At 41.7% G+C, this 27,633-nt stretch overlaps 1 protein-coding gene across 1 annotated transcript in view; it reads left to right on the top strand.

The window, feature by feature from the left end:
- The first annotated feature begins 560 nt into the window (after positions 1-560).
- Positions 561-27,633, top strand: part of nav3 (neuron navigator 3) — a 251,822-nt gene continuing 224,749 nt past the window's right edge. Inside the window, exon 1 of the mRNA XM_042511574.1 lies at positions 561-1,101. Within this exon, the coding sequence (XP_042367508.1) occupies positions 841-1,101 (261 nt within the window). The 5' untranslated portion in view covers positions 561-840. The remainder of the gene's footprint in view (positions 1,102-27,633) is intronic.

Below are 27,633 nucleotides of genomic sequence, written 5' to 3'. Positions count from 1 at the left end.
ACAACAGCACGCTCAGCAGAACAAACCAGTTTAGCAACAAAATCTTGCAGTCTGGTACCTGAATGAAATACATTTAAAAAAAAAAAAAAATCTCTCATAGAAACAGCTGAAGGGCTTTCAACAGCTGTTCATACTAGAATTTTCCATGTCTTATTTCAGCCCACAAATGGTCTTTTTTAGATTTCCCTATTTTGAATCAGCTTTTTCCCCTCTCACGTTTGCACTATTTCTCTCATCAAAGGGAGGGGCAGCTCCAGATGTAGACACAGAGAGTGCGTCTATTTCTAGTGTTCAGCGTTAGCGTGAGCAGAGAGAGAGAGAGGTAGAGGGACAGAGAAAGAGGGCTGTTTTGACAGTTGTGTTGGGGAGCGCTGCGCGCACACACACACACACACACACACACAGTCAGGTCTCAGTAATCACGGTTTTGCCGACTGCTGGTTATACCTTCCAGAGGAGTTCACGCCCCCTTGAACTGTTTTGGCTGACTTTGTGGTCCACTTCTGACAGAGAGAGGGAGAGAGAAGGAGAGTCAGGGAAGGGGAGGGAGGAGTGTTGCTTGTGGGAGGAGAAGGAGGAGGGAATGAACAGGAGGAAGGAGAAGCTTTCTCAGTTTCTGTGAGTCCTGCTTGCTGTAGGCTACAGAATGAGCGCAGTTGCTTTCCTCTCAGTCTGAGAGGCAACTGTTTCTCTTTTTTTTTTTTTTTTTTTTTTAGTTTTTCCTTCCCGTCCCGAGCCAGACATAAGTAGGACTCACTGCAGATTTCCTTTTCCTTACCGTACTTTTTTTGGACCCCCTCACCCGCTCCTGTGTTATTATTTTCGTGCCTGGGAAGTACCATGCCGGTGGTTGGCGTCGCCTCCAAGCTCAGGCAACCCTCCGCCGTGGGCTCCAAGCCAGTGCATACCGCTCTCCCCATCCCCAGTGCTGTCAGGGCGGCCGCCTCGCAGGGCTACATGGCCCGGCAGCAGGAACTCAGGGCAGGTGAGGGCGCCTCGCTGGGGCTGTCCTGCCAGCTGTCCATCAAGTCCGAGTACCAGCAGGAGAGGACACCTGAAGGGAAGTCCAAAGCTGAAACGGAGGAGAGCAAGATCTGCAAGGTTAGTTTCTCTTTAGTGCATCTGTGCGTGCAGGTGGCATAGTGACACTCCACAGGTGTCAGGGATGAAACAGAATCTTTTGCTCTTAGCGTCTGGCAAACCATCTTCGCCCATCTTGGTTTCAGCAGGTGTCTGTCTCACTCTGAGTCCAGGCACATGGGGATGAGTCATGCTTGCTACGGTGGGATGATGTTGCTGGTTTTTGATCATCAACTAAAAGGGGAAACTAGATGAGTAATGCATCTCTGTCAGCGTATTACCTCATCCTGCTGCCCATTCAGTCTGCTGCTAATCAGAGTGAGTGTGTTTGTGGCAGTAAAGGAGAGTTTAGGGGTTTCAATTGTGTGTTTTTAGTCAAGACTATTTAGATCCGTATCTTGGAAGTGAACCGTGTCTGCTTCTCTATGTGAAGGTAAACTAATACAACAGGTGCTACCTGAGAAGCCCAGAACACTGGTCTGAATACACTCTTTTCTCCTGCTTTTCTTCCAATTCTGTCTCCCAGGTTGGGTAATATTTCGGATAGATTACCGGCACTGCCCCCTCTCTCCCAGAGCATATTCTCAATACCCCCATCTGCGACCAAATGTTGCAGAAGGTTCAAGAGACGCACAGAGCTCATTGTTAAGTAGTTCACCATACCAAACGCAGGCTGTGCCAAGTTCTCTCCTTTTTGCACAAACGCTTGGCTCACTTTCTGAGGCTGCAGCAGAGAAGGCGGGGTAGCTCCGTTCTAAAGGAGGAAGGAGTTTTCAAATCTCCCCGCCAAATACTTTAGCAGCGACTCAGCCCGTCCCACATCCACAACTGTCAGAGCACAAACTGAAACTTTCCTGTTTGGCCAGTTAATCCCTCCTCCCCTCCCTCCCTTTGCCCCTCTTTTCTACCGTTACAAGACTTCCCAACATAGACACACAAAAAAATGACAAGACAAGGGTTAGGGCTACCCTGATTCTTTTTCTAGCTTTCGGACTTTTGATGCCAAACAAAGCTGCTGATTTTCCTCGTGATCTAGAGGAAACGTGTGCCGGAGACATCAAAGCGCGGGTCAGCCTCTAAATCCTCCCAGCTTGTCCGCGGCTGAAATCGCCTGCAGGGTGACTGCGAAAGGGGGGGTTCATCATTAACCTGCTGCTGAACTGGCAACTTCAGCTTGACTTTCAGCTTGTTAACACTACTGCGTTCTTGCAAGACTCCTGCTTGGTCCATTAAAAGGCTCTAATGCGGTGTTTTCTTTTACTCCAAGTTTGAAGAAAATGAAGCTGAAGGGTGATTTGACTTGTGTCAGCATCCATCTCCCATCATATTCTGAAAAAGAAACCCTTGTTGCAGACTTCCCGCAAACCTTTCACCTCAATTTGTGTGTTCGACTTGTTCCTTTCTTAACTTATTTAGCACTCCATTATCTTGAAATGCTGCAAAAATACTTGACTCTGACCTTTGCCCTTGTTATTGTGGGTGCTTTGTGAGATTGGAGTCTTATTCTAGAGTTTCTGGATCGACTAAATTGCCTGAAATGTACATCATACTATAGTCCCTGTCCTTGGAAAGCTCATATGCAGTCAGACCTTTCTTGCCTGCCCCAGCCTGTCGGTGTGGGTGAGGAATGGGTGGTATGGAGGGGGTAATTAGTCTGTCTAATTGTGTTTTGTAGTCCCCTAAGAGCTTTATTCTGCGGGCTTTCAGAGGAGAGAAGGTGGAGTAAACGCTGTCATTACTCCTGCACATTAACCAACACTCCTTGTTTAGTTTGCAGTCCTATCATCAAGCGAGATCAAGCGTAGGACTGTGTGTGTGCAGTGCATGACTGCATTCTTGTTTGGTGCAAAGCGTCACCCCCATATATACAATAGTCAGCATGTACTGGCTTGTTTGCCCGAGGTTAAATGCATCCTAACCTGAATGGTGTTTGCCCAAAGCTCTTTTATTTTAAGAAAATTTCATCTGACAGGTCAATAAAGCGGTTTGACCCCTGACTTATTTATTTATTTATCACTTCTGTGTTATGTTATTGTGGCTGCCGTGCAGAACAACACGCAGTCAGCAAAGCAAAAAGATTGAAACTCCTACATTACCTAAATTATAAGTAGCCAGAAATGCACGAATCAGCATCACAGTACCCCGACATTATTCCTGTGCCAGAAGAACGAACACGACACAAGAGCAAGCAAAACAAATAAGAGGGTTAAGCGCTAAGCGGAGAGGAAGAAGGGATTTGTTTTTTCTTTGGTGTGGTGTTTGCAGAAGAGAGCAGGCCTGATGTTGTTTCGAGCAAAGCCGAAGAGGAAGTCCAAGAGAATCGTGTCCAAATGAATATGAGCCCGGCTGAAACAAATTCGATCCGCAGTTCAGTCTGACACCGAAGGCCCTCCGCTGTGTTTTGGATTGAGAGATTTCACATTTAACAGATGTAGCTGTGGTGGAAGATGTGTGACTGCTGCACCCAGGCTCCATCTAAGAAAATGTGCACAGAACTGATGCATGTTGCTATCGGGCTGTCTAACTGTGTGTAAAGGGCACAGTTAAGCCGCCCAGACAAGGTTAATTTTAGATAGCGTTCAGAATTAGTTGCAGCTCATTTCGGCTCTATTCATATAGTCTGTATGTATTGTGTGATAGATAATCCCTCAGTTGACTGTAGCTAGTTTCGTAGGTGTGTCCACATGTTGTGTCTGTATTTGTGTGTTTCTGTTTGTGCCACTGCAGAACATGAAGCACCAAAAAAAAGAGAAGTAACAAGATCACAGGCATATTGCTGTACCTTTTGACTGCTTTACTTAATTTTACTGCTTCACATTCTGAAGCCATGGAACACTAGCGTGACTCGCAAATATCTTTAACAATGAACTAGAAATTTGTTAAGTTGTTGTCCACTCACAGTGAGTACATCCAGTGATGGCTTAACATTATGCTAACTGCTGACCAGAAGCTCCAAGTTAACAGCATAAACATCAACACCCAAGGCCTGAAGTTTCAGAATAAAAGCACCAGTGGTTCTGCACTGATTTTATTTCAATATAACATTACTTAGTTTAACTTTTAACAGTACTTTTTAAAACCTTCTTACAACATTACTTTATTTAACTTTATTATAACATCACTGTATTTAACTTTATTGGAGAAGTACTTAAACTTTTTTGTAAAGGTAATTTAACTTTTTTTTACCTTCACTGTAACAATAATTCATTCAGTAGTTTTATATTTAGTAGTTTAGGGGAGATTTCTAGTTATTGAGATATATATCCTGCATCAGAATATAGCCTTTGTTCCATAATGAGTGATAACTGAAATCATTTTTCCAAAGCACAATGAGGTAGTGGCTGAAAATGTGTTTTCTCATTTGTTGTCATCATCTGGGAAAGACATCCTGATGGCATTGCATCAGTTTGAATTTAATGTAGCTCATCACCTTTGTTTGAGTTTTGTCTGACTAACTTTCATGACTGATGGTCATGTTGCACACAGCTCTCACAAGCATTAGCAGGTGGTAGCGTAGACCTGGCGTTTCTTTGGTGCTGTTGTGCAACACCTGCAGTCTTCCTAGGCCTCATATTTTAATCCATCTGATTGTGGGCTGTCAAGGACTCCTATTCCCCCTCCATGATTGAGACAAGTACAAGGCGAGACATTTGCTCTTCCTGTTGTACTCTCTGCTGACACTTCATATCAGTCACTGCCTCTGGCACTGCGGGATGACGAGCTGGAATGAAGAGCTTATCTGACTTGACTGGGCTTTAATGAAGTGTCAGCGCCACCACTACTGATGGGGAATTATCTTGTGCATCAAGAGTTTTGGCAGCTGTCCAAATCACACAGCCCGGCCCAGGGACTTATTTAGGTGGTAATTTGGAGCTGGTCTTGAGGTAGAGCTGAAAATTGCATCACACCTTTTTATTAAATCTACAGTATGGCAGAAGAACAAATGATGATGATTGAATTCATCATTATTCACGTTTGAAGAATTGTGAGTGTTTATCGGATTTATCTTTTTCTCTCCTTGATGCTTCCAAGAAAATGATTTGAGTTAAATGTATTTAATAACCTGTGCCACATTCAATGCTATGATGTCCCACTTACAGGCTAATCTCTGCCTTTTTTGGTCTTGACCCTGAGAATACAGCCTATTACTGAATCAAGCTCACCAGTATGGTGAAGACTTGGTCGGGTCAGCTTCCAAACACCAATTAGTTTAGCACTTAGAGTCACCACATAGTCCCTGTCACATGCTTGCTTGCTTGCTCTATCCACAAGAGCAAAATGTTTGGGAAACTCAAGTTGTGCCTTCCTTTTACAGATCTCGTAACAACAGTCGTGTTAAAAATACAATAGCTGTACAGCTGCGTAGCCTTCATTTAGGTACTAGAAGCAATTGGGTGCAGAATAAATGCACAAATGTGGTATTTACAACACCAGAAGTACCCACTGTAAACCGAGTCTAAAGTTATCTTTCTCTGCTGTCGGTTTACACCAACTTGCCTTCTCTTGTGTCAACAGAATAGTCATACTCTACATGGTGAATGTGTCTTTATCTCATTGTATACACCAGCCGTGACCGTTGCAGGCTGCTATTTTTGCTTCCCTCTGATGTCAGTGACATGTTATCCCGAAATGCTGCTCCTCAAGAATAAGTACACAAGTGTTTGCCGGAAGTGCGGACGAGTGCCAGACACACTCACTCAGAAAACAAAAAACATCCTGTTGAATCTCCTTCTGTGTATGTGTTTGTGTGTGTGTGTGTGTGTGTGTGTGTGTGTGTGTGTGTGCGTGTGTGTGCATGTGAGTTTGGTGCGCACATAGTGGAGAATAATATGACAGTCTGTTATTGCATATTTTTCTTGTTTGGTGCATCTCCTGTTCTGGCCTGATAATGCTCTAGGCGACAACATGTGTGGGTTCAAAGATAGGAAGTGAGGTGGAGTGCCTCAGGGAATGATGTTGGGGTCCAGCGAGTTTGAGTGAGTGAGTAGAATGCAAACAAACCTCTGCCTCCATCTTTCTCTTTCTCTGGGTGGGCCTGTCACTGAGTGTTTCTCCTGTCTTCTTGCTCTCTCTTTAGCAATTTTTTTTATTGTTCTTACATTATTTTTTCCAGTTTTTCTGCCCGTGTATGCAGGCAAGGATTTCATGCAAACAATTTATAAATGATTGCAACTACCCATGCCTTTAAATTCTTTTTAGAGTCACATCTCCCTCAGTAATTCAGGATGTGTAGTATATAATTATGACAAAATTTGAATGAAATGAAAAAAATGAATACACATAGACTTGCATGACTGGATAATACCATCCATGTAGGGTTGCATGTAGCCTTTAACTCTTTAAAACCTGAGCAAATTGGCTTTATTTTTTGAATGGCAGTGAGCAACAAAAGAAGAAATAAACAAAAAATGAGAAATAAATGAGTAGAAAGTAAAAGAAAATGACCTGAAAATAAAAAATAAAAACAGAAGATGAAAAAAAATGAAATTACATCAGTGCTTAAATTATAATAATTACATAACATAATTAAAATATGTAATTATAGTAATAGACATGATAATAGAAGTTGTTCATTGCCTTTTTTTCTTTTCTTTTTTTACCATGTTTATAAAAAGCAATCACACCAATTTGCTCAGAGTTAAAATGTTTAAATACTTGTGGAAGGCATCTGAAAGCAGCACGAGAAAAGTGATGTTGCTCCAGGTTTTATAGGGTTAACATTTAGAGTGCAAATGCATTTTGTACATAAAACCAAACAGACCGCTTTTATTATATTCATATGCATGAGAGACATTTGCACTTATTATTGCCATCACAGTCACTCACAATCAACATTTATGTTTATTAGCTCCATTACATGGACATTTGCATGTGTTTTGACCTCAACATTTGGAGTGATGTAAAGGAAGAATATTAAAAGGAAACTTGTGGAAAATTAGATAATTTGTCTACAAGTCATCTGAACCATATTTAACCACAATTTTAGCAATCATGCATTTATGGTTTTGTCCTGCACGCTAGTGGTCAAAGCATGCTCTCTCTGGCTCTCTCTCACTCTTCCCCCCTCAAGTGGCTCTGACAGTGCTGAAACAACAGACAGAACAGAGGGGGCCAACTTGTTCCAGCAGAGGGAGGGGGGCGTTTGGATAGGATGGGTCTGAACGTGTCTTAGTCATGGGTGGTCTGACTTGCCGTGTGCCGGACTCCATATCTGGAAGACAAGTCGTGAGGGAGGTGTGAACGCTAACAAGAGCGGCACTGCTATATTTGTACTTCTTCCAGCCAGCGAGGTCGGGGAGTGATCCTCCAAACACTCTGTGTCATGGTTCTGGAGTGGTTGTTAGGCTCTCATTGATTCTAAATTGCATTCTTGAAAAGGGAACCACAACTTCTTGAACTTAAGTATAGAATGACATGAGAGTTGGCATGAAAATTGCCTTGGTTGAAACCGCTGACACGCATAACAAAAGGATGCAGGCCTAGTTTTTTATTGCAGTTTTTGTCATGTTCTTGCTGCAGTTTGTCCTTGCAACTTTGGTAGCATTTGGAGTACGAAGGTCAACAGTCTGTGGTCTGTTCAACCTATCAGAAATAATGTGCTAACAGGGGAGTCCACCCCAGCTTTCTTGGCTGATCCAAGTAGGAAACATGGCAGTGACTTTTGGTCTAACACATGATTTTTGAACCATGAGATTATCAAATTAAAGACAAGTCAAAAATCAGATTAGGTTAGCATATGCTGCAGCTGAATAACTACCACTAATGTGATTCACTCACGTTTTTTTTTTTTTTTTTGCATCACTCTGTCCACTTCTGCACCCCCCGCCTCCCCACTGCTGAGATTCCTTAATGACCCCTGGGTCGGAATCGGGAAAATATTTGAGACAATATTATGCTTTCCAACGCTCTCTCTCTTTCCCTCCTTCTCCCTGTGCTTTTTGTCTCACACACTGTATTTCATTGCCTTCCGTGCCGCAGGGAGTCTGCTGTCGGCCGCCGTGTTTAAATCTTGGAGTGAGAACACACAGAGCGGCTGGTGTTTACAGTACGGCCACACCGGTTAAAAATACCCTCCCCTGGAAGTACAGTCATAGTGCGTTCCTTCCAAAACACCAAGAAAAATAAAACTCAGTGCAAAACAAGTTCATGTACATGAGAGCAGCAGGGGAACATTTTTAGGTAGAAACTCACGAAGAAGCCCATGGTAGCTCAGGCTTCTTTCTTGTTTAACAAAGGTATAATTAGCAAATATTGGCACTTTTCAATGGTGCCAATGGCGCTTTTGTATTAAAGAAAAATAGTATTTAAACCTCTGACACTTCAGCGAAGTGATTTGATTACTTCTGAAAATATTGCTGAAAAGGTAACAAGCAACTTGACAAGAGAAGTCCCACAGATTGCACGAAATCAGGGAAAGGTGACAACAAAATTACATGAAAATTATTTTTCTAAAAGACAGAAAGAGAAAGATTAAGAAATTACTAAAGTTAATAATTTAAAAAGTTAATAAAAATGTGGAAATGTTCAGAAAACTATATTATAATGTGATTATTGTAATGATTATTAAAAATTGTATCTATATAATTTGTGTCTTAACTGTAATTTACTTTTTTAAAACTTTTTTTCTTTATTTTTCTTTGGTGAATTTCTTGTAATTTCCTTGTAGCTCCTAACTTGTAACTTATTGTATTTTTGAATGAAATCTATCCAATTTGCTCAGGTTTCAAAGGGTTAAGCAACAGAGTTACAGCTATTAGAAAAATCAAAAATGTAAATTACTCTAAGATACTTAGGTGGGCTGTATGTTTGCTTTCACAGTGGCTTGCACCTGGGTTTTTAGGTCTCCACACACACTCTCGCCCTAGGCTCCATAATTCAACAAATAAGGAAGATTACAGTCAACAAAACCTCCCAGCGCCCTGTTATTGTGTCCTTATATTCAGAGCTTTTTCTCTGATGTTTCCAACTCTGTCTTTGCGAGGTTGTGGCTCTGATTGCAGGGAAGAGTGCACGTGTGTGGAAGAAAGTTGCCCTGCTCTTATGAAAAGGCTGATTTGGCACCAGCAGCACATACAAACACATGCACGCACACGCTTGCTCCAGGCTTTCTGCTAGTTCAAAGGTAGGCTTGCTAAATGATCCAAGAGAAGGACGGTTCTCTTGTTAGTGGTTTAATGCCATAAAAGAAGAAAGGCAAACATGGAGAAGCAAAAGGAGCATGCATTAGAGATAAAGACACACTTTTTTAAACATATTACATGCAATGTATTGATCCTCTTGCTTATGTTTAAAAAACATTAGCAGGATATGTGACTGTAGATGAAGAGGAGCATTGAAACCTGCCAAGACAATGCACAATGAACGTGATATCTTGAGAATACGTTGTGGGAGATTTTTCAAATTTGGCACAAACATTTTGGCGCTTTGGAGACGTGTGTGAAGCATCCATGTTTTCACAGACATGGAGGTGAACTGTAAGTGCAACTTGACTGGTGCGTAAAGACATACAACCATAAGGTAGAAATATTTCTAATGGCGACAGTCTTTTGGCGCTCTTCTGTGTTTGAATTGTCCTCATGCACAGCACTTCAGCCACCTGATGCTCGTATAAGGTTACTATGAGGTCAACAGAGAGAGGCACCAACACACATACACACACAGGGGATGTTTTCAGTGCATAGAGGTGGCAGATCATCTTTACCTCCACCTCAGATTTCCCCCCATTTGTCTCTCTTCAGCTGTCTGTCAGCGGCCTCTCTGTCTGCCGTGTTTTCTTAGCGTCCTCTCCTCTTCGTCCTTTATTCTCCCTCAATCCCTTCTTTTCACATCTTCCCAGCACTTCTTTTTTTCCACTCCGTCTCCTGTCACTGTCTTTCTGCTCTTTCCCATTCCCAGCATTCCTCTCTGAGTCCTTCGCTGGCCTCCTTTTTCTGTCTCTCCTCACTGGAGCCGTTCTCTAATTCCACTCCCTCCAACTCACTTACTGGTATTTTCCTTTGACCTTTACCCCCCCCCCCCCCCCCCCCCCCTCTTTGTCATATTCTTTTTTTCCATCCTTCCTCCCCTATCATCTTTTCCTTCACCTCTCTCTCTCTCTCTCTCTTCTTTCTCTGTCTATCTTTTCCTCTGTGATATTCATAATGAGAAAAGCAGTAGGAGAGAGTTAACACACACCTGGCCCAGTTCTGTCTCTCCAGCTGTCACAGATAACCTTTCCTCCGCTAAACGAATAGGTCACCCCTCTCTTCTCTTCTCTTCTCTTTCTCTTCTCTTCTCTTCTCTTCTCTTCTCTCTCTTCTCTTCTCTTCTCTTCTTCTCTCTCCTCTCCTCTCCTCTCCTCCTCTCCTCTCCTCTCCTCTCTTCTCTTCTCTTCTCTTCTCTTCTCTTCTCTTCTCTTCTCTTCTCTATCACTTTTCTATCTTTATTTCTGCAGCTTGACTAACCATGACGTACACATCTGTAAGAAAATCTGAAGAAAACCACAACAATCGTGTCAAAAGTGTCGGACCGTGCATGGCCAGAGAGCAAACATCCTAACATATCCTATAACACATGCTAACATGGGCACTCACTGTGTGGATGTGTTGTTGTTAGGTATGCACGAAGAATGATTGCTGATGTTATGAGTCAAGCGAGTGGTCTCTGTGGTATTGACTCACGGCTTACGCAGCAGCAGCAGTGGATCACTTACTATCACCATGATTACTGTGTTTCTCTGCACTTCCGAGGCAGCTGGGACATAAATGGGTGCTCTGGGAAATGACTTTTATACAAATATATACAGTTAAATGTGCAGACTAATAGTGCACTTATGGGCTTAAGGAGCAGAACTATTTTTTACCCAGATTTAATGTCTCCATGCTGTTATACATTGCTGTTTCCTGCACTCAGTCTGACTAACTCACTGAAATTTATCGTTAAACAATCACGCCCCTCAGCGTGTAATATTGACACCAAAGACACCCTTTAGCATCGAAATTGTAAAAGTTGTCCTGTGCTTCGCAATGGGGCCAAAGGGCGTGACAAAGACAACGTTGGAATGAGAACAGGTTGCATGAAGCAAGCAAAGAACAGAACCTGTCTCCAGTCATAGAAAGTGAAGAAAAAAATAGAGAGAAAACTCAGATAAGCTGCTTTTGCACCACAGTCCTTCAAAGTGAAAATTACAACAGATGTTTTTTTTTTTTTTTTTAATTCTTTAAATATTTATACTGGTTTATTAAAAGTCTTATCATTTTTATATATGTATATAAATAAATTGGTCCAGTTTTTAGTTTATATTTGAATTGTGAAATACCTGGGTTGTAATATAGTGATTTACCTCACAGTGACTGTGTAGTGAAGTTTATCATAATCAAGAACTTTAAAGCCCCTGTAACCATGATTTTAAGTCATTTACATGTTCTTTATAACATTAAGTTTTCATAACTAATTAAGCAACAACCAAAGAAGAAGTTCAGAAAAAATACTCTTAATAAAGGCATAGTCCAGATTTTTTTTAAAGTGGGTTTGCAGGAGTTACTTATCCGTAGTCAGTATATTGTTACAGTAGATCACAGCCAGCATGCCCCCAGTTTGCAGAAGCAGGCTGGAATATCCTCAGTAAAACTGAGCAAAGTATTGCTGTTAATAAGGGCAGCAGCAAAACATATTTGGGTCACAATAAAAACCCAATCACTTTAAATGTGCAGCATATTTAGAATATTCTCACCACTTTTCCGTCAGAAAAGCCTTTCAGACAGGGAACAGAAGCCTTTACATCCATCTATGCTGACTTCAAAACCACCAGACTCATTTGACAAAAGCAATAATTTTACCCTGCTAAACACCAGAGTTGCTGGTCTGCCACTGCCTCGAATGCTTAGTTTGTTTGTTTTTGTGAGACTTTGGTGAATCCAAACTAACCCACTAATTCCTAAATCCTGATTGATGCACAGAGTTGTGACATCACCTTTTTCCAACCAAGTGCTGTCTACTTTAAACCAGCAAGAGACCAGAGAAAAAAAACAAATGCATAAATTTGCGGTGTTAAATGACTAAAACTGTCCTAACTTTGGCAAATGTAGGACTCGTGTAGGACTCCATCACTCATGTGTGTTTTTATAGGGATGGCATCTGCATCAGATGTTTGCTTGTTCAAAGGCCATGTTGGAAAAACCTGAGAGTTGACTCCAGCGCAAATTTCATCTCCAGTTACTCCAGTCAGTAAAAAAAGCTGCGGTTTCAGTTGGTCATTCCCAGGTGTGAATGTTTGTAACAGTTTGAATGCGAAACATAGCGCTGCTGAAAAACAGCATCAATCATCTAACCATGGGCTACATTTAAGGGTTGCCTGTTGGGATGTTTTTGATAAATAAATAGAAAACACAAACCAAGCCTCAGACGCAGATGGCTGGATGAAAAGCTGGTGGGATACTGGGTGGTGGTTCATTGCTGTACCCTCCCTTGGCACAAGCTTTTACAGGGCGCTTAACAGAGGGAGCACACATGTTTTTTTGGAGCGGTTAGCCCTCACATTTAGACTCATCATTACCCACAACCAGCATCTATGTTCTCATTATTTTTCCACTTTTTTTGAAAATCCAGACATGTCGGTTTTTCTTATTTTCTGCATTTTGTCTCTGAGAGGCTTATATAAGGGCCAATAAAATGCCAAATGGAAATCGTTACTCTTACTCATATATTTCTGTATGTTTACTCTGAGCAGCAGCACCTTCCAGGGGTTTTCTAGCGTGCATTTGATGGAAATGTTAGTCAAATTGCCTTGAAAGTGCCGTGTGTGCATGCTTGTTTGGTTGGTGGCCCAAGTTGGATCAAAACCCTGACTCATGCTGTGGATTTACATTGGTAAATAAGGTATTGACATCCACTACAGGTGGTACATTTAATTAGAATTTAAAAAAAAGTCACATTTTTAACAAAAGCTTAAAAAATCCCAAAAACATACTTTGGCACCATTTTTTATGTTGATGAAACTTACTCCAAGAAATATTTCCATGTCTTAATTTAAAGTCCAATGTTCAACACCTGATAGATTTTAATTCTGAATGCAAAGCATGTGTCAATTGGCCTTTCTAGTGTTATCCTGGCAGTGCCGATGCTTCTGGACACACTGAGATACAGCTCTTAAAGGTTTACAGTTGCGGAAAGATCATGCAGGTCGAGGCAGACTGTAATGTAGTCATGAGGTCATAGGCTGACTCAGTGGTGCGTGACCCCTCCAGCCTCTGGCCTGCCTGCAGAGCATTGTGGCAGCATTTGATGTGTCCATGGCCTTTTGGTAACAGTAAATCGAGTGTGAAACTGCATGTTGCGAAGCTGCAACTGGAGCCTTGTGGGTGCGTGTCTGTGTCTGTGCGTCTGTGTCAATAAAAATGAAATAAAATGAAATGAGCTCTTTTACAGTAATATAAATTATAAAGCAGTTTTTCAGTTCTCAGAGGCTTGGCGGTTGAGTTTTTAATGTTGCTGTCTCACAGCGAGAAGAACTTGGACTTTAATGCTGGCCCTATTTCTTTCTTTATGTGGTTTGTGTGTTCACACCGTGTTTAAGTGTTTTACCTCCCACAGTTTACAGACATGTAAGTTAAGTGCATTAGAGAGTCTCAGTCACCCATAGGTATGATTATACGTCACACTTGATGGCAGTCTACTGAATGCTGGGTTATACACATAACCACCACAACCTGGAATAGGAAAAAGCAGATCAAGAAAATGAATGAGTGATTTTTAGTACAACCTATTATAATATCATTTGAACATATGTGAGGTCTTGATTCTATATTTTGGAAAGCCAGGTCGTAATGATCTACATTGATCCCACACTGGCCTGTCATACCTCAATGTTAGGACCTTTCTATGGCCCTTCTGTTGTTTTGATATTGTTCATCTCCTGGGCTGCAGGTGAGCCTCTTTTCCACCAAGTCCATTAAAAAAAAGTCATTTCCGCCTCAACATCACAACCTTATTGCCTCTGCCATTCCACTGTATTAAGTTTGCTCATAAAGTGTGTTAACTCTGCCATTAATGAGTGTTAAACATGAACTACTGGCCCTTGACAGAGTCTCCCGAGATGTGGAGCTGAAGTCTAATTCCACCCTCCCCTTTTTTTACTCTCTTCCCTCTTTCCTCCCTCCGTTGGCCTCCCCACATGGCCAACAAAGCTCTGCTGTTTGGGCCGGAGCAAGTTTTCTCACAGGATAAGTCTCCTGACACACATTGGAGTTTGGTTTTATTTACTGGCTGCTGTTGTTGTTGCTCCCACGTGAAAGCTCATACTTGCTTTTAACAACCCTGGGTTTTTTGTTGATGCATCCTCAGAGGCTTTTTCGGAGGTCTGCTCGTTTCCTCTCCCGAACCAGCGGCCTTGATTGTTGTCACTTAAACAAGCAATGAGTTTGTTGAGCTGCATTTGCTATGAGGACAGTCATATTGCCAAATCTTACAAGCATCTGTTAATCTGTGATCTCTTTTCTCCCTGCCAAACAAGAAACAATTTAGTCTCTATTGCTGTTGATGAATAGCAATTATTCTTAAGACTCATATTTTTCAGCATAATCTTCTTAATGATGTAATGGCCCTCCTCATGTGGTAAAGGGGAGGTGAATTGCATACACAGAGAATCTTTGTCTTTGTCAACACTGGAAGGTCATTGCCTCAGCTAGGGGTTTGTAGGTTGAGGGTTCAGGTCATACACTAGCCTGTAAGGCAGATTGTGGTGGTCCACAAAGCTTGGGCCAATGAGCAAACATTGTCCCTCATAATCCCTTAATGATGAGGAAGGGCTGTCCACCATCTTGGACTGAAGAGACTCATTACTGGAGTCGTAATGAGAGTACAAGAGGTTCCTTGTAGCAACTACCAGGGTTCATGTGCTAAAGGGCCACATGCCAATGGCTTGTCCGACCAAAGTCAGCTGGCCCTTTGGAGATGCAGGACAAGAGGCTTTTGTTTTGCTCTACACTAGTTTCCAATGCAGATGTCTTCAAGGGAAGTAGCCTGAAACCTTTCTTTAAAGCACAACAAAGACAAATTAAGTGTAAGATTTCTTCATCTTGTAGTCATTGACCAATTCTATAACTAGGTTATCTTCTATTCTTATTTAGGTGTATTTGGGGGCATTCTATGCTTTTTCAACAGCAGAGAGATTACAGAAAATGGAGAGAGTTAGGAAATGATATGCAATCAGGTCCCCTGTGGGATTTGAACCAGCGATATCATAGCCCATGGTCGGTACCTTAAAACTCCAGGTCACTGTGGTGCCCCTAGCTTCATTTTAAGTGATTATTTCATCCATTGGAAAACAAACAGTATTAACAATCAGTATAATTGTTTCTGTGTTTAGTGCCTCAGTTAATTGGCGGCACTGAAAGATAATTTGATGACACTGATAATTTAAGAATGGAGTGCTTTGAAAAGACATGCACAGGAGAGAACGGTAAAGGAGAGGGCTAGAAAAGATTATTTGAGTTCAATTAGAGTGAATCAAGAGGATGTGATTCATGTGGAGAGGCTGATGCAAGGTACTTCACCAAAGGATGAGTTGCCCATGACCCAATCTGGCGTGACTAGAGAGAGAAGGTCATTCCACCCTCGATGAACAAGGCAGTACAAGGGTTGAAAACGCTCAGGCAAAGGGATGTCTATTCAGAGAGGGGAGGGTGAGTGGCAGTGCTGTTTCTTTTATTATTAAGTATGTATTCAATGAAGATGTGGATGGTAAGGAGTTCACTTGCCTTTAGATTGGAAGCAGATGCAGGCACCTCATTCAGGTTTTAAACCGTAATCACTCTCTGCATCTGGCTCCCTCCTTTTGGCCTTGCGGAGAGAACAGCTGAAGGTAAGATACCTAGAGGGCGGGGGCTGAGGATGTGGAGGAAAGAAATTGGGAGGGTGAGAAGGAAAAGTGTGAGCCCGAAGGGAGAAGAGAAATAGTGGTTGTTATGTCAGGGACAGTGCCTTGTGCCATGATTTAAGGAGCTAAATATTACTCTGTAGGTTAAAGTTGGAGTCAAGCCATTTGAATTAAGTTGCAAACGGGCGTGAGAGCAGAAGAAGAAGGAGGGGAAGTGGATTGAGGGTAGCAGTCTTGAAGCATATGCCAAGCTGATATTATGGGATTGGGAAGTGGATGCATTGTGGGCAAGGTGCTTCGTGTCAAGGATACCTGGCATAGATACATTTTGGACCATTCTTTGGAAATTTTCAATTCTCAAGTATGCATAGGGACCACTGGCTTGGAGCATATTCCTTTTTGACCAACATTTAATCACACCCTCTCCCTGCCAATCAATCCATCCATTGAGCAGTGCAGAGTGAATCACACAGAAGCGTCTGAATGAGTGCGAGTAGGTTTATGGAACTACGGAGACCAGCAAACATCACCCGGTCTTCCCTTGCTGTCGTCAGATCGGCGCTGGCTGATATTAATTTCCGTGAGCTTGACAGGGGCCATTAGTCTTGGGGAGGAGGCTTGAGTTACAGCGTTTAGGGGGTAAGGATCCTCTGGCGCAGGCAGCAGTATATACAGTATGTGTTATACAATAGCCCAGACCACAGAGAGGAGGAGAGGCAGAGAGGGAGAAGCTGTTGGACAGACAGTAGGAGTGTGGGAAAGATGAAATGTCTTTCTCAGCCAGTCTGCATGGCAGGCTGGCAGATACTGTTTGATATTGATCTGCCAATCATTCATCTTTAGAGCAGAAGAGTTGTTCAATGGTTTTATGTGAATATTGTTTTTTTGGGAATATTTTTCATTTGCTGTTAGCAAGACATTTTATCTTGTTGGATTTTCATAAAGTCGATGTCTACTGCAGAGGGTAACGTTAGTCTCGACTAAAACACAGCGGGAATGTTCTATGGAACTTGATTTGTTGTGATAGAAATACGAATCTGTGGGGAAATGTGTATGAAGCACAAGGATAAAAACCTTAATATTGCGCACTAGCAGACCTGAGGCAGACTGACTACACTTACTAAGGCCATAGGGTCCATTCTTTGTGCTGACTGTGCTGTTCACCAGGATGTTTGAGTTTTCCTCGTGATCGCTGTACTGCTCCCCAGATGTGTTGAATGAGCAGGAGGAGAAAGGGCTGGTCTCAGAGGGCCTTCTGGCTGTTCTGCTGGTCAATCCCATACAGCGTTTCTCCAGAACACACAAGAAAGAGTGAGAGGGAGATAGGGCCGCTGGGTTGTAAGGTAATGTCCTCTCCCACATCAACAAACCTCCACTCGATGAGCGATATCTGGGTCTGCCCAGCAGCAGCTACATGCCCACCTAGCAGAAAGTTCCTCTTAGTCTCTTGGAATGATCATTGCTGGTATACATAGAGTACAGTAGATGCTCAGCAAGAGCTGGCACCGACAAACAGTAGGACAAGTTTGAAATGATGACCTAGGGCTAAATTTTACAGGACAGTTGCTCTGTCCTACCCTAAAAAAAGATGACGAGGGGGAATGGAAAACCCAAGTTATGTGATGTGAAGATAGTGTTGTGTTAGTTAATGTGTTTGGTCAATCGCAGTACACTGAAGGCAACTCACAGGTCCTTTTGTGATGGGAAAGTATACCTGTTCTGGAGTTAACAAAGTCCTTCAAAACACCATGCAAGGGCTCCGATAATTCCTAGATCTTGCAGTGAGGATTCGAGGAACCTATTTCATATTTGTCCAGTTACTTTTCTCGTTACTGGGTTATTAAAGATTTCAGGTGAGGCCTCATATGCATGTTGCTAACACACAATGAGTTTAGCCTAATATTTGCATTAGTCTCAAACAGGCAGGAAATTTAAACTATGTTGTTGCTGCAGGTTTCGCCCTTGTAAAATTTCGTTAAAGGAACTTGGACTGCAGCTTCTACCTTGATACACCCCATGCTACCAGTTATTATGCATACATACAGCAATGCATGTATGTGAAATTAAAGCGTGCACATACTCTTTTTTTCTGTGCATTTGTATGTGTGCATGTACATACACTGTGAGAAGATTATTAGTGTGTGAAAAGAGAGAGGTGTATGTGTGGGTGCGTGTGTGAGCCTTGTTTTCCCATGTCTCCACTCCAGAGTAGCACTTGGCGCTCAGAGTCTTGGCTGTAACTCTTTAATAGCAGAGTTGTTTACTCTTAATACCAACCCACTCTACCCCCATTTTGGGAGGGTTCCTCTCCTCTGCCTTTGGCACAGCAGCATGTAGACATTTTTACAGCTTAGTATGCTCAACACCACCTTGCTAACGGATTTTATGGCCCAGTGGTTCTGGTGTGTGTGTGTTTTTATAATAACTGCAGGTTATGCAATCAAACTTTGGAGGGCCAGAACAGCCTTAATCATAGCACTTAGCCTCTACTGTAAACTCAACAGGTTGCTGAAAGTGTGTATATATACTCTGTATACATACGCTTATGCTGCTATGGTTACATTTCTTTTACAATTTAGCCTATGGGTGCTAGCACCAGATGTTGCAATCCTGCTGAGGTTTTTTTTGTGCGACACTGTGAATTTGTATATTGTATAACAAAATCATTAATGTCCAGACAAAGCAAAAATAAACATGTCATCACAGAAAAATGTTTTATTAAGCACCCAGACAAATTTGAATGCCTAAAACAATTGGCAAATGTAATTAGGTGTCAAAAGCCGGAAAACAGAAAGAGTATTCTCTTCCTCTGTCCAGCGACAGACTCTTGTTAGCAGCTTACCCAGTAGAACTGACCACACGCCATAAGACAACAACCAAGAGAGCACAGCGACAGACTCTTGTTGGCAGCTAACATACAAGCACAAAGCACAGACTGTGAGCCAAAGAACGACAGAGACACTAGTCAGCGACAGACTTTTCTTAGCAGCTAACCCAGTGGCACAGACCACACACTATTAGCTGACAAACAAGAGGGCTTTGGCGTAGCCACATAATCTTCTTAGCAGATTACTCAGTCACACAGAGCACACACCATGAGCTAAAGAATGAAAGAGCCACTGCACAGTGACAGAGTCTCGTTAGCAGCTAGCACAAAGCGCACACCACGAGTCAACAAATGAGAGAGCTGCTGCGCCGCAACAGGCTCTCATTAGCAGCTAACCCAGTAGCACAAAGCATGCACTCTAAGCTGAAACATGAAAAAGCCACAGCGCATTAACAGATTCTTGTTCAGCAGCTAACAACAGCTAACGTTAGCACAAGACAAACCCAGCAGTAAGCAGTAACTGCCAGCGGGCTGGATAGACGATTGAGGCTGAAAGACTGTAGGGGTACATTCATGACAGCTATTTTACTTTTGTTTCAATATGATTGTGGCTTTTAGTAGTTGTTAATGTATTTGAAAGAACTAAGAGAGCTTGTTGAACACTAATGCTAAGCAATAGCTTTTATATTTTAGGGGAGGGATTATATTAAACATGGCTGCAGTGCATCATCAAGCCATGATGTCAGGACTACCTAAATAATCCTAGGGTCAAAAATGGTGAAAAACTGGTTAATGGTCTTTTTACATTTTCAGCAGGTATTTATGAATATATATGGTGTGTTTAGAAATAAATCCCTGGTTTTGCTTTCCCTAGACTTTCATAAAAACAAGTTAAGACTAACAGTGTTTTTAGCCAGTGGCTGTGTAGCAGCAGGCTAATGTCCAGTGAACCAGTCCTTATTGCAAAATAAGCTCCAACTGGTTAAGTGAAAACCCCAATGTGAAAGTGGTCATGATATAATGACCAGCTTGCTTTATATTTGCCCACTTATATAAAGTAACTGCTGCAAACAACCCCACAAAGTCTTAGCTGGAACCGCAATTACCCTTCAAAAGGCTAGGTGCTAACATTCAGAAGGATTTCAAGATTATTCAATTTAATGCCTGACATTTTCACAGATGTTGCGGTGAAAATGTCAAAGCAGCACCTTGCACCACTGTGGGAGCATACTGTAGTGTTTGCATTAGTGGCCCTAGTGAGAACAAGAGCCTAAATGTTGGCAATGCCTTACACAGGCAATTTTTCTAGCTCTATCTAGAGAGCAACACATGACAGTTTGCCCAGAAGGTTTTACTGTGTGCATTGTATTAATATCACAGCTGCAAACAGCCATGAAGGCTTCACCAACACTACCATTATTCTGCTCAGGCCTGAAGGGGGAAAGTGCCGTTACAATACAATGATTAAAGGTGATCAGTGCTTGCCAGGAAGTTGACATTTTCAATATTTGGCTGCAGCAACGACCCTCGCATTGCACGCTCTCTTAATCTTTTCATCTTGAAAGTGTAACGGTTCCAAACAGAGCAGTGGGAACATGACTCTAGTCAACTGGAGGAAAAACTGATCAGTTTGATAGCTTTTGTGTGTATATATGTGTTGCAGCATGGTGTTAACAAGTCATAAAGTCAAAGCATGGCTCTGCTTCTGTCCTTTTATTGTCGTACTGTGAAGAATCAAATATGCATTGTTAAAGTCTCTCTTTAGTTTGAATGAAAGTGACATTTTGTTATCCTTGTAGTGTTTTCAGTGTAATTTGACAGATACTTTAGATTAGCGTTAAAAGCAGGCATGTCAAATAATGTTGCTCCAACTGGGTGTGTATCTCGTTTTGGTTTTTCCATTTGTCTTTACTTGAAACAGAATTGGTGCACTAGAATATATAAATCTTAATGTAAAAAAACTAAACAAGTAATGTTTAAGATTATTAAGTGTTAGCATTAGTTGGAGCTGTCACCACCATGACGAGACAAGGTGGTAAGACGAAAGAGGGACACTTAAGCCTAAATGAGTCATTTTGTCAGCAGACAGTCGGTGTATCAAGAGGTGGGGGGAACATTAGGAGGGAATTATGGGTACATTTTCCACCGCTGTCCTCAAATCTGCCAAGTCCAAGCACCAAGCAGAGACAGCAGCCAGCTTACTTAGTGGCTGCACTCTGTCTGTCCTCAGCATAAGACACCTCAGCTAATGTTTTGGGCTGGAGCATTAGCCGCACTGGGTAGAAGTATGTTTGCCTTGGAAGTGGCAGCAGAGCCGGTGAGCACTGCCATCCATGTCAAGTGGTGCACCGTATAATACCGTCCCGGGCGAACTTGGACGCCTAACGTGAGGAATTACATCTGCGGTTGTTTCAACACGAGCCTGAAGTGGTCGGCCCAGAGGCAGCGTCGCATCCAGAGGTCAGGAAGGGTGTAATTAGGGGAAATCTGTTTAAATATTTTAACATATTTATTGATGCTCTGTGACATGTGGAATTATGCCCCTCTTGCGTCAAGACTGCACAGGCTTCCCAGTAAGTTCTCTTTAGCCGCGAGCCTCCATCTGTCCTCACTGGAAAAATCGCATGAGGTCTCCGTCAGCAAAGCCGCCCGGTCACACGTTTTTCTGTATCAATACTCTTTGCAGGCTTCGATAAGTCACGCTCACCCTGAGGCAGTTAGGAGTTGGCGTTTCTTGCGCTTTTTCACTCACTGGCATCCGGTCAACACCTCCTCTTATGCTTTTAACTCAGAGATTTGACTATGAAAAAGTAGATTTCTGTCTTTCTCCTCTCGTTCTTACTCTTTGTCCTCCACTCCACCTTCAGTTTCCACCACACAACCGTCAGCACACACACACTTTCCACAGCTAGGCTCTTCATTCAGTCGCAGAAGCTTTGAGAAAGAGGCAGTCCAGAGGTCACAGAGGCGCTGTGGTTTCAATCTGGGATGGCGAAGTTAAATAAAAAAGCTTTTAAGTCTGCATAAGTGCCCTTGAGCAAGGCACTGGACCTCTAAGTCCTCTGTTGGAGATGCTCAGCAGCCAACAGATGAAGACTTCAGACATGAAAGAGTGGAACATTGTGAGTATGAAGTAAGGCACTGCTGCAAATGCGTGCATGCTAAGTCAACCTTCCCTGGATAAATAAAAACGTTGAAAAATCCAGATATGGATCCAATCTTCCTCACGACCCACTGCAAACACATCACGGCCCGAGAGGCACTTTTTATGGTGCAACAGATTTAGTTGTAAATCAAAAAGATTCAAAAGGCCTGTCTTTTTCAGCAGTGTTTTTTTTATTTATCTGTCAGGCCAGACACACACAAAACATTGGACTTTTCCAAACGTCTGGAAGTTCGAATGCTCAGAGGATCGTAAAAAGCTCAAGGGTGGTCGCCTGCCCTGTGCACTAACAGGCCAGGGTCGGCTGATAGGGATTGTTTACATCAGTCAGCTGCTGGGAGCCACAGACCCCTTTGGGCTGCCTTGTAAACGCCACAAATGTTACCTGGATGCTTCGCCACTTTCTGTCTACAGCACTGCCCACCAGCCGCTGCTCCTTCATCCTGAGTGTGCTTCAGTTATTAGAGAAACCTCAGTCTTGTATCTTGTTGCTGAAAATGATAAGTTTGTAGCTTGCAATAAAACCACTGTAATGATCTATTGGACCAGATCAAATAAAGCAGAGAAACATAGACACAAGAAAGTAAGAAATTCTCTAACCAACAACACAGATAATATATAAGGCCAATAACATGTGAGGACATGTGGTGGAAAACAGTTACTTTTCTCAATATAAATAAGTAATAAATAATGCTGTTTAGCCTTTACAGGTGTTGATGTGAGATTCGAGGAAAGTTGGGGTGGAGAAAGTTTCCTACTTGGAATAATAACTTTTAGGTCTGCTCCATTTTATTATTCATTTAAAGAAGTCAGAATTTCCAGCATTCTGACCTAATGAAATACACTCACTCACACAGACAAGACACTGTGAGTTTGGGAAGGCAGATACATGGAACATTAGTAACCTCAAAGCCATACTCAATTGAGTGAGTTAAACATGCAATTGAAGCTGTAAGCATGGATCAGAAACACTGAAGTGCTGAGAGAGTGGATGAGAGAGCATGAGAGACAATGAGAGAAAGAGAGAGAGAGAGGGAGAGAGGGAGATGCATGGGTGGTCAAGTGAGGACTGGTTCCATAACCCCACTCAGATGTGCTGTAGACACACAAGACGTCCATGGTCCCCAGAGGATTAACCCTTCTGACTTTGGTGATCTCCTGACTCTTTCTCCAGTGCCATCAACAGGTTGACATATTTAGCTTTTACAGAATTATCTTGACAACTGTTGTTCCAACGTTTGGTAACAAAAGTTATAACAATAGTAACATCTATCCAGATGATGAACCCTGATAAATGCAGTGATTCCCGAACTTTCCCTCTTTCCTCTTCTTGTCTTGATAACTATTGGATAGATTGCCATGGACAGTCACTGAGACGCTCTTTCCTCATGACATTTCCATGGCATCAGCCTCAGCTGAAGTATTTGTTTTTCCAAATAAGTGAACATTGGCATGCTAAAATGCAATATATGATGATGAGAATCTTGCTTACACTGAGAGGGTACTATCTATAGTAGAAACAACATACAGAAAAGGGCCTGGTGCCAAAAGTGAGTTAAGTCAAGTCAAGTCAAACCATGCATTGGAAATAAGGCATAAGTCTTGTTTTGTCATGCCTTATATGTTGCTAAGTAGGCTGTATAGCAATCAGTTTGTATTTTCACTGTCATTTTCACGGACACTTCAGCAAAGATGATATTTGCTGACACTGTTTCGAGCCTATTAAGCAAGTTTTCAGGTGATCTAAGAAAATCCAGCACCTCAAAGGACTTTGTCATCACAGCCAGAAACACATTTCACACAGCACTTACTTGGAAACAGTTTCATAGCAGCATAATAAACAGCAACGGTGATGACTAAGTTTTGAGCCCATATCATAAAGCATATGGCATGTATTCAGACGTTCTGTCACTTTGCAGACCATCCAAGAATGCGGAGGGAGTTTTTTGCATGCCTGTTATGAAGCAATACAGAGACAAGGGCACTGATTTGTTTAATTTTAATTCGAATATTTGAGGTAGACATCTTCGCATGTGTGTGGAAACATCACTGATGTGGAGAGATTGTGCAAAGCAAAGTGACCTCTGTTTGATAGCCTTTTGTAGATTTTCTCAGAGAGGCTGGAGCTGTTTCAGACTGTATCCAGGCATTTCATTAAGCAGTGAGGAAATGCAGACCGCAGCCCTCCCTCACATTTCTTGATGGATTGTGTTTTTAGGGCGGGTGCAGCGGGGGCTAATTTAGATGCGGTCGTAATTGTTTCAGTGGTCAGTTTTTATAGTGGGAATTTAAGAAGACTTTGATTGCCAGTTAGCAGATATTTTGCATGGAAAGAAATCAGCTTTTAACTTGGCTCTTTGACCAGGTCTGATCCACTTCACAGTTCATTTCAGTCTCCAATGAGGAATTAATTTGATAAAAAGCAAAGTAAAAACATGCAACAAATCACAAACATGAGCTGCTAGATCGAGAATAAATACTGCAATAAAACATTCCTTATCCATGCCTAAGATTAAATTAACGTATACTGTGCACACAAAAGGATGTGTGATATTGTTTGCAAAGTTGCATGCAAGTTGTTTTCCATAGTGGGGGGTTAACTTTTTATGCTTCCACATCAGCGTTATTGCTTTCAGGTTGTCCGTCCCATTCATATGAAAACAATATCTCAAGAATGCCTTGAGGGAATTTCTTCAAATTTAGCGCAAACGTCCACTGTGACTCAACAATGAGCTGATTAGATTTTGGTAGTCATAGGTCAAATATCAAGGTCACTTTGGCTTTGTCTGTCTCATCCTTGTGAACACAATGTCTTGGGAAATCCTTCATGAAAATGCTTCAGATTTGGCGCAAACATCTAATTAGACTCAAGAATGAGCTTAATGCAATGACCTTAGGATTTGGTGGTCAAAGGTCCATTTAAAGGTTACTGTGACCTCTTAAAACTTTTTGTCCATAACTCAAATAATCATACGCTACTTGTGACAAAATTTTAAACGTATGTCTAAATGGATGAAATTCTAGTTTTACATGAAATGAGCTCATTGCTATAAAGGGTTGTTCTAATTTTTTTACAACTTGGGTCTTACTTTTATAGTTTTGGCCACCATCCCTATCAATAATACTAACATTGTACTCACCAACTTAACTGCTGAGATCTAAGAACAGTGTTGCTAAACACCAGTGGACAGATGAATAAACATTAAATTAACCTATTTTGAACTGAACATGAAGACAAACAGTAAAATTATCACCCGAACTGACAACTGTAAACATCCATAGACATATACAGATTGATGTCCTGGTTCAACTCTGACCTGCTGTACTTACTATAGTTGTGGTTTACATAATCTGCCTCAGCTGTTTTCGTGTTGATAATCTGTCCCATCATCATGTTTCTTGCCCCAACAGGCTTTGCTGTATCATTGCCATGTTCCCACATCTCAGCAACCACTTTCTTGCGTACAACGTTGTCATAACTGATAGAGCTGATGGCCAAAAGTACAATACCAGGGTCCAAGTTGTAATAAACCGGCATTATCCGAAAAGGAAAGGAAATACTCATGAACCGTGAAGGGCTATCTGGCAAATGGTGATGGGAGAGAGCAGGAAAATGGAGACAAGGATAATTCTCTGTTACTGGAAAATAAGACCCTTAATACATTGATTGGGACACAGATCATGTAGCTGCTTCTACATCTTTTGTGTCATTCTTTGTTCATTTGAGGTAAGCTGTTCGGTTTGTTTCATGCACATTTATCATTATTTATTATGTAAGCTGCCCAGTCAATAGAGAAAAAAATTTCATATTCATCACAAGTAGGGTTATTGTTACCATACTATGTTATGCAATATGCAATTCTGCATAAAAATCGTTGGCATCAGAATTAACTTATCAATCCTAATGTTGTACATTTCTGCAAATAACTGATGTATTACATTTGTATACTTTACATGTCATATCAACATTTCTAAAGTGACACACTTCTGATTACATGTATGTGAGCTGAGTTTCTGATCCGCAGCAGTCAGTGACATGTAGCAGATCAGTTTTTGAGACCAAAACAAAAATACAGTTGTTTTTTATCAAGACATTGGCAGCAGTTTCAGCCATGATTGTGACACAAAACTCTGGTATTTTAAGCCAAAATTTTGTTTTTTTAACTAAGTGGTTCTTGCGCCAAACATTACCTAACATTAACCACAGTGTTGTTAAAATGTAAAAAACATATCCGCGACATAAAAATATACAAATCTTACATATCCGTGGTTTTCAGAAATGTACAATGCCAATATTTAGTCTTGTTTGTTTTAAGCTTTTATAGTTGGTGAACCAAAGATATAGATAGTTGAATGGTGAGACACATTTTCTAAGACCTGAGCTCTTCTCTGGTCAGTGTCAGAGTGGCAAACTGTCTCAGCAAGAAATAAAAATGTATAATTAAGCCAGTTTTTCCCCCGTCTCAATATCTGTGCCGTTTGCCAATATTTGCACACGCTTATGAGAGTCATAAGCTCAGCATTTCATCATGATAATAGCAGCCTATTTTGTTACTGCCGTGCGTGGCAGGAGAAGTCTCCTGGTTAATGTAGTGTTTTCATGTTTTTCTTTCTGTGAAATTGCACTCTCGTCTCTCATATCTTCCTCCACTGGTTGCTCTAATGAAAAAAGTACTGTCTGATTCTTTCTCCTTTTGTTTTCAATACTTGTTTTTTTATTTGTTTCTATTACTTTTTTAATCAGTTCTCCTTTTATGACTTTTCTGTGATTACTGAAGCATTTCTCTCCCGTATCCTTAGATATTTGTTTACAATTGAGCAGAGTATTTTAGGTTGTCTCATCATAAGGGACTCAAATTTTTCTCAAGCATTTATTGCAACCACCAGTGTGATCTTCATGCATTTATTTAGCTCTATTTAAATGCAATTATAAATATCATACATCTGGGCCAAACTAGTGCTTTGTAACAAAATCTGTCCACCTGGAGAGAAAATAATGCTTAGTTCAGATAAGCAAAGTGTGAAAAGTGGCCATTTAAGCATACAATTTCTGCTGTGAAACCAAACTGCAAGGCACAAACTGTACAGTCAAACTTTTCGGGTCTTTGTTGCTGATAGTGGTGCCCCGTCATCTTGTGAAAGGGAGCGTGACTCTCACTGCCTTCATATGCCACCAACACCACGGAGCAACCAAGATATGCTGGCAGAATCTTACCAGCTGTGTGTTTCTGTATCAGTCTATATCTGAACTTTATCATGTGTGTGTGGGAGCTGGTGGATTCGCTTCAGTGGCCTTGCCCCGGCGATACAGGAGCTCAGCTCTGCTTTGATGTTTGCGAGGTTGAGGCTCATCCCAGCAGGAAGCGGCAGGAATAACTTGCCTGTCAGGAGGACTTCGTCTGGCCAGCCAATGTCTGTCTGGACTCACAGAGACACAGCTAGAAGTGTCTTTTCATGACAGATCTGGCTGAAGATAACCTTACAATTGTCTGTGTTATCAGAGGAGGAAGATAGGGAGGAAGAAAGGTGAACTGCTATTTCTTCATTGCAGACAAACTCAGTCACACACGTAGAAGGCAGATTCACAAGCCGGAAAAAGGTCTCAGTCTACAAATGCGAAAATGTCCTTTTTTTTTTTTTTTTAAAAAAAAGAAAAGCATGTTGTTAGGTTTAAGCAACAAATGTACATTGTCAGGCTTCAGCAACTAA

Source organism: Plectropomus leopardus, chromosome 22, assembly GCF_008729295.1.
Source record: "Plectropomus leopardus isolate mb chromosome 22, YSFRI_Pleo_2.0, whole genome shotgun sequence".
Classification (NCBI taxonomy): Eukaryota; Metazoa; Chordata; class Actinopteri; order Perciformes; family Serranidae; genus Plectropomus; species Plectropomus leopardus.
Note: the sequence above shows the minus strand (reverse complement) of the source record. Positions and strands in the feature narration are given on the sequence as shown.